Consider the following 8,098-nt stretch of genomic DNA (forward strand, 5'->3'; position numbering starts at 1 on the left):
AGTTTAAGGACATTTATGAAACACAGAGAGACTAAATAAATAATTTTTATGTTTTTTTCTTGGTCATTTTTTGGGGGGGAAGCCTGGCTTCCCTTGGCATCCACGAATACACACCACTGCTGCCCATATAATCATTAAACTACGCACAAAGATCCAGTTCTAGAAATGGCCTGTGGTTCAAAGTGTACCCAATTGTCATACTTGAGTAAAAGAAAAGATATCTTAATAGAAAATGACTAAAGTAAAAGTGAAAGTCACCCAGTAAAATAATTGAGTAAAAGTCTAAAAGTATTTGGTTTTAAATATACTTAAGTATCAAAAGTAAATGCAATTGCTAAAATATACATTAGTATCAAAAGTAAATGCTATAAATCACTTAACTCCTTATATTAAGCAAACCAGACAGCATGGCTTTCTTGTTTAAAAATGTCTGGATAGCGAGGGGCACCCTCCAACACTTACATAATTTACAAACAAAGTATTTGTGTTTATCGAGTCTGCTAGATCAGAGGCAGTAGGGATGACCACGTCTTCTCTTGATAGGTGTGTGAATTGGGCCATTTTCCTGTTCTGCTAAGCATTCCAAATGTAGCGAGTACTTTTGGGTGTCAGGGAAAATGTATGAGAGTAAAAAGTCAATATTTTCTTAGGAATGTAGTGGAGTAAAAGTTGTCAAATATAAATAGTAAAGTACAGATACCCCCAAAAAATGACTTACTGTACCTTTATTTTTCAGGACTAGCCTGTGTCAGCTGATCTGTCAAGCCGTTACTGTTCCTCACATCCAGCGTTGGGGTAAGCCTCTGCCTCCTGGCTCTGAAACATGTACTGGAACACGTGTTTCATGGGGGGGATTAGATACTACTAAAGACAACACTGACCAGTACTATAAACCAACTACAGAGAGGCTACCTTCACAGCACACACTGATTCATACTCCCAAGAAGTGAGGTCAAATGTTGACAAGTTGTTTTACCATTACCTGCCTTTGTCTGACTAAAGCCAGTCATTTATGGCTGACACAGTAATGGTCGTCACTAGTTACCACAGACAAAGTCAAACCCAGCCTAGTTCTACAATTTTTCTTAAAATCTGATTTTAAACCTAATCTTAACCCTAACCTAAACCACACTGCTAACCTTATATTAAGACAGAATTCTACGATATGTACCATTTTAACTTGATTTCACTGAATATAGAACTACACTTCAAGATATAATATCTGTGCAGAGCTAATTCAAACACCATAAACATATTACACTCACTGATTTTAGGTTGGACTCCATATCATTAAAGTTCCATTCACTCAAGGGCAGGTTGAAATTGAATGGCTGTAAAGACAGAACAGTGTCATATCAGTATGAGCTGCTGTGATCACTGTTATCACTCTTATCTATTGAAGAGAAACTTCACATGGGAACTATTATGCCTGTTTCTGCAGTAACGTTGTTTCCCCCATGCTTCCGGGAGACAGGCTTTAAACACACTGTCTGCCAAAGCTTCGGAGTGTCCTACTCACATCTATGACAGCAGCGGTGGGCTCCACACTTTGCTGGTGGGTCCTCAGGAGAAGCTGCAAGTCCTCCAGACTCATGTCCACATTCTCTACAGCATCAGGTACTTCTGGTCTACAACACACACCATATCACACTACTTGGGCTACACTTGAGAACAATACATTAATATGTAATAAAATAAAACAATGTAGAGCTGTTGCTGTTTCTCTGTGTGTTTGTGTGTGTGTGGGGGGGGGGGGGGGGGGGTGTACCTTTCCAGAGCAGGTCTCTTGCTCCTCCTCTCTGCTCCAGACCCTCTGCCCTCCAGGACGGACTGTACCATGGCAACATGGAGGACAGGGGGTTCAGAACACACCTCGCAGGAGCCCAGTGGAACACCCTCCCCCCGGCCTCGCACCCCTGGGCTCACTGGTTCCTCTTTGATCAGCATCATACACTTATCCCTGTGTGGGGACAGAAACACAGCAGTCTTATCTGTTTATATCAGTCCTGCTGAATAAGACTAGGTACTGGATTTTTTTACTTTGGAAATCACTACAGGATAAAAGGTGACTTTGACCTTTGATCCTCACCTTGTCTCCTCTGTTTGCATTTGAATGGCCATGTTGGTGGGTTGTGACATTTCCGTAACGTCTGATATGATTGGTCCTCCTGTCATTGCACTATTGGAGCAAGAGGCAGTTTCTGTAGATGGCTGTAGAGAAGGAGCAGTAAGAGTTTGATGAAAGGGTTGTGAAGCTCACAGCCTGACAGTCACTATGCAGTTCAAAATATAAAGGGCTTTATTTTATGATAATCATAATGTCCCAATGCTAAATGGAAACTATAAATGCAGTACAACTAGCAAAAAGGTAGAGTGGGTTCTCACCGATTGGATATAGAAGGGCTCATGCAGGGACTCCATTTGGTGGCTATGACTGAACTTAGAGGCTGGGGGTGTGGTGGAGCCAACATCCAACATGAGTGGACTGGGTGGGCCAGGCATCACCGTGAGGGGAATATTGAGAAAACAATGCGAGTCAATGGAAATACTCTTGTGCAATGACATGCCATGGAACTGACAGAGCCATAGAGAGCCGTGTCTGCTCGTGTTTACTGGATGAGAGCCAAGGATAAGGGGAAGTAACTGTAACCTCTATTGCAAGGGTGATTAAGAAAGCAGTGGTCGTTTTGAGAAACTAGCTTGGCTTCTGTAGAACACGTAGACCTTAAAACACAGAATAACCCACTTGCTTTTCAACCACTGAGAAAAGTTAAATGTATGTTAGTGTAATTACTATGTAATTGACTTGTGATATTTTATTTCTTTCATCTTATACCAGCCACTACTGTTTCTATTTTACCAAGGCTGTGTACACAATGCCATATCTCTATCAGTTTAATTTACTGCAACCAATACTAAGCACAAACAGCAGGGCACAATGACAACATGAATTGTATTGTAGAACACAGCTATGCCACAGTGATTAATGTGAACAATGTCCAGTTAATGTAGAGTCAGTTGTGATTGTAAATCTTTAGATGTTATGGACATGACAGCTGTAATGAGAGAAAAGGGATACCTAGTCAGTTGTACAACTGAATGCATTCAACTGAAATGTGTCTTCCGCATTTAACCCAACCCCTCTGAATCAGAGAGGAGCTGCCATAATCGACATCCACGTCTTCTAATGGGTTAACTGCCTTGATCAGGGGCAGAACGACAGATTTTTACCTTGTCAGCTCTGGGATTCGATCCAGCAACCTTTTGGTTACTGGCCCAATGCTCTAACAACTAGGCTACCTGCGAACATATGAGCGTTGCATGTGACTGTGCCTTGTCCTTCGACCGATTTGTTCACACGGGTCACACAAGCTGACAGTGCATTTCTCTTAGAGGATAGAGGGTCATGCGCCCTGGTTAAGTGGAGTGGTGTGGGTGTGAGAGGATGGGAGGGGGGGGGTGAGTGATTGTGTGTGTGTGTGTGTGTGTGAGGGGCTTAGAGCTCAGTAGGTCTGATTCAGCATTCAGCTCCATTCATCTCAACTGTGATTGTGCAGCGCGTCAGCTGACCACATCCAGCTGAGTTGGCCGTTCCCACTGCAGTGTTTGTGTTACTATTGTCGATTTGTTAGTATAGTGTGTTAATGAGTGTATGTACATACAGGTGTGTTTGTGTGTGTGTTTGAGTGCATGTATTGTTAATCTTAGCCTTTGTGTGTGTACGTGTGTGTGTGTGGGCACGCACTACAAAGAGAAGCAGTATACTCACAGCTTTCTCTTCATTCCTACAGTGCTGGGTGTGTTTGACTGCATCTGGCTGAATAGGAACTGAATCAGCTATAAAGGAGCAAAAAACAGAGAATGACGCAGCACTAAGTAGTTTCTCTAGACAGACGGGTTGCCTCTAACAATGTACCAATGTTCCGCCATCTGGGTTTCTGAGATTTGCACCAAAGTAACACACTTTGACTCCTCCCCTGTCGCTCGCTCTCTAACACACACACACACACACTGTATTGTCATGTTTGTTCAGAGGTTTTTACCTTGTTCATGACTTTCTGCTGCTGGGTGTGGTTCTGTCTCAGTGAGACCACCTCTCTCCACAGCACCTCATTCTGCCTGGAGGAGTAAGACAGACCACTGTGACATTCACCACTTCATTATCCACCCCCTCACTCACCACCACTGTGTCACACCACTGTGACATTCACCACTTCATTATCCACCCCCTCACTCACCACCCCGCATGTGTGTGATCTATGTGTGATTAAATGGTGTGACTAGGCAATGCTCTGATTTCAGCCCGTTCACCCTGATGTGTCATATCTGAGTGCTCAGCCAAATGGCATCCACCTATTCCAGATCAGACAGAGACATATGACAAGACCACCTGTGCTGCTACCTGACGCATGCACCTGACCAGCACGCCGGACACTATTATAGGGCGCAACGGTCAGGTGAGCGGCTGAATGTTCTCTTCAACCAATGTAGACAATAGACCAAACCATTGGAACATACAATGCGGCCAGAGACAATGCATGGACTACTGAGGATGGACTATGAGTTGCTTTGACTCTGTTGCATATGGCTTAGTATGATTAGTAATATGTTTTGTCCCAGTTCAGTGCCTCAAACTAAATTTCATAGCATTAGACCAACTACAGTACTGATATTTGTAACTGTATTGATTTAGCATGTGTCATACATTGTGGATGTAGTTATGATTGATGCGTTGTATCAGCACACTGTTCTTCCTACTTACTGTTTCATGTCTTGCATCTGACACTCCATGTTCTCTTGTTGACTGCGCAGCATCTGCACCTCATACAGCAGCTTACTCAAGTCCTCCTGTCGTACTTTAGTCTCTTCACTTTTCACAATTGAGACCTAAACACACACAGAGGTCTTACCATGTGTACTTTGTTGGTGTGTGTGTGTTTTATTTCCTAGGTTTCTGTCTCACCTTCCTCTTGATGTGCTCCAGCAAGTGTTCGTGGCCTTGCAGGAAGTAGAGGTGCTGGAACTCTGTGTCGTCTCGCTCTGGCTTCACCAGGCCACTCTGCTCTATGTTCACCACCTTCCTGAAGCCATCTGCACACCAGTCCACAGTTAGCGGCACACAACAACACACACACATCTCCAGAGGCACAAACACTCAAATGAATGCCTATCCTACAGTACCTACACAATACACAAGTCTTTCCTACACTATTCACTTCTAAATACTGCTAAATATCCGAGAGGGTCTTTATTCTTTAGTGATGAGGAGAGGTACTCACACATGTTGAGCTGACGGACAAAGCTGGCCATGTTGTTATGTTTGAAGTACTTTGGCAGCACCTCCTTGGCAAACCTGCCCTGGTCAAAAACATGGAAGCTGGTTCCAGTCTGAGGGACAGAACCAAAATAGGGGTTTGTGTTTAAGTTCTATGAACCACTGATTGGCCATTGACTACCTCAATTCAACATTCAGAACCAGTTTTCCAGACACAGATTAATGCTTTTTAGTCAAGGACGTTAGTGACAAAACCATATAAGGCTCAGTCCTATAAATCATGTGAAGGTTGATCAAATAGGAAGTCTTATTTGCTTTACAACAAGAAGTCCATATTAAATATTTACTTGCATATGCTAGTTCTTTTTGAAAAGACTCTGGATTCGAGCAGACAGGGGAATCTTAGCCACTTCCCTTTTTAATTTCTTAGAATTTAAGTATGCTAAAAGCTGAAATGAAAGTTGAGGTAAAAACACATTTATCAGTAAGCTGTACACAATCTATTTAACAGTAAATCAATGACAAGATTATGGACTTTTGTCACTTAGTCAAAGTCTAGTAGCACAGAGGTAATCAACCTGGGGTCAGCGAAAATATTTGGAGAGAATTCCCCCCCAATGACTTTATGAATATTGCTAGCAACAACAGAATAAATACATTTGCAGTAGAAAAGAGGAGCATGTCTTCTTTCTAATGATGACAACTTTATTTCTTGACTTGGATATACATTTTTTGCCAACCTATGGCTAATCTTTGTTTAACAAGCTAAACAGCTGCTATAAGTGAAAATGTGTTACCTTTCTAGATCAGTGTTGTGGAGTAGCCTAGTGAACTACATGTAGTTCAACTAGTAATTAAACTACTTGGTGGTAGTTGAACTAAATTCAAATTTTGGTCATGTTTTAAACAGAACTGTTTTGCCATGTAGCGGTGAAGCTATCCTGCATTCACGTGCTCATCGGAACTTCCTATTAGTGTTGTCGGAAATACAACTTTGTTCCATTCTGTGAAGAGCTCTGCAGTGTCACATTATTTTAGTGTTAAAACAGGTTGGCCAAATTATTTAGATTTTTTGTAATTGTTAATATATCTGTCTCAATATGAGTCCAGCACGCAAAATCAGCTAATGATCATGATGAAATCATTCTTAAGTTTCTCAAAGATAGCTACTCACTTACATTTTGAGGACTCTGTAAACGAGATTGTGGAGTCTTCAGCATAACAGTATCAGGTACAAAAATAAAGATGTCGAGGGGTGCTTAGTGTGTGGTCTCACCACTCCTTTATAGACACAATGCTGACATACTAGTCATTTTTTTATTACATTTTCCATACTTTTATGAAGGGAACAAGACAAAGGGATTTTCTAATTTCACTGATGAATTGCAAGGCAGGCACGTGTTGAGTTAGACGAAGGTTTAAACAGATATCTTGTTTTTTTAACCCGGGTATAAATGGTCACCAATTGATTTGATGTTCAAACGTAGAACTATCCTTGAGTAATAGACAAGTAGAATATTCACTAAAACAGGACTTCTCTATCTTGTAATTTCTATCAAACACATGAAATATATTCCACTGTATGAAAGACCGCTAACTCTCTTTAACCAACCAGAAGTGTCAGTCCTTCAGGTACTCACAGCACTCCAGCAGATGAGATGGTTGGTGTCCGGGTCCTCGACCAGGGTCCACAGTTTGGTGAGGAAGGCAGGCACATTACTGGCATAACCTCCATCCACACCAATAGAGCCAGGAGATTCCTGCATGGCTGCACTTCAGTTGGATGAACAAACTGTTATTAAGAATGTGTATGAGAGAGTGTGTACGTGCACAGGTCCTACTCCATCTCTGAGCTGCTTTGCTGCTGACTCTCTGGACCAGTCATTCGGCCATATCAGGCCCTGTCATCCCTACAGGCCAGCGTCAGCACAAACCTGCCCCTGCAGCGTCACCATAGCCCTCCAACACAAAAGACCCCACTGGGGAACAATACAGGCCATCACAAAGCCTAAAATAATACCACACTGTCATACCAAACAATACGATACACACACGTACTCACCAGCGCTCCTGTGCTGTATGTCCAGATATAAACACTCCTATAAGAACAACTTTTCAGGACCAGTTCCAAGAGGAGAGTCATTGTCTCAAAGACCGCACATTCATAAATTCATAAAAGCCATGATACACCGACCTACACTCACAGACGCATCTTCATAGCTCAAGGACAAACACATAAATATCATATAACATGTACCCCTTAGAAAGAGTACATCGTACAGTATGTGGTTTGTAAGATTTTTGTATCAACAACCACTGGTTCTGTGTCACAATTTTTCGAGAAAATTGTTTGTGAAGTTGTTTGAGTGTCATTGAAAAATCTGATAAAATAAATGTCAAATCCTGGTCAGAAATAAATTAGTTCCTATTTGTGACCATGCAATTAGAATTCTTGTTTGCATCCCTGGAGAATGCTAATTTTATGTATCTTGATCTGTGGTTAGTCACGTGACAAAATACACTGAACAAAAATATAAACGCAACATGTAAAGTGTTGGTCCCATGCTTCAAGAAACTGAAATAAAAGATCCCAGAAAGCTTATTTCTCTCAAATGTTGTGCACAAATTTGTTAACATCTCTATTGGTGATCATTTCATCCACCTGACAGATGTGGCATATCAAGAAGCTGATGAAACAACAAAATCATTACACAGGTGCACCTTGTGCTGGTGACAATAGTCCACTCTAAAATGTGAAGTTTTGTCACACGACACAATGCCACAGATGTCTCATCTCATGTTTTGAGGGAGTGTGAAATTGGC

General features: G+C 41.8%; 1 protein-coding gene across 1 annotated transcript; it reads right to left on the minus strand.

Annotated features, from left to right (window-relative positions):
- Nucleotides 1-723: 723 nt before the first annotated feature.
- LOC129862515 (heat shock factor protein 4-like) lies at nt 724-7,041 on the minus strand. The gene is made up of 12 exons (XM_055934268.1): nt 6,916-7,041; nt 5,280-5,388; nt 4,964-5,091; nt 4,763-4,887; nt 4,044-4,119; nt 3,770-3,837; nt 2,386-2,485; nt 2,090-2,211; nt 1,769-1,960; nt 1,520-1,628; nt 1,266-1,331; nt 724-828 (listed from the first exon to the last, which is right to left on the minus strand). Exons 1-12 carry the CDS (start codon nt 7,039-7,041, stop codon nt 769-771), a joined length of 1,281 nt encoding a protein of 426 aa, XP_055790243.1. The 3' UTR covers nt 724-768.
- Between the last annotated feature and the right edge of the window lie 1,057 nt (nt 7,042-8,098).

This window comes from Salvelinus fontinalis, chromosome 9 (genome assembly GCF_029448725.1).
Source record: "Salvelinus fontinalis isolate EN_2023a chromosome 9, ASM2944872v1, whole genome shotgun sequence".
NCBI classification, from domain to species: Eukaryota; Metazoa; Chordata; class Actinopteri; order Salmoniformes; family Salmonidae; genus Salvelinus; species Salvelinus fontinalis.

Excerpts from the sequence above, each read along its gene's own strand:
- LOC129862515 (XM_055934268.1), bottom strand. The coding sequence starts at position 7,041 with ATGCAGGAATCTCCTGGCTCTATTGGTGTGGATGGAGGTTATGCCAGT. Across the intron at positions 2,212-2,385 it reads AGCCCTTCTATATCCAATCG|CCATCTACAGAAACTGCCTC; the intron begins GTGAGAACCCAC and ends CCTTCTCTACAG. Across the intron at positions 1,629-1,768 it reads AAGAGACCTGCTCTGGAAAG|ACCAGAAGTACCTGATGCTG; the intron begins GTACACCCCCCC and ends TGTGTGTTGTAG.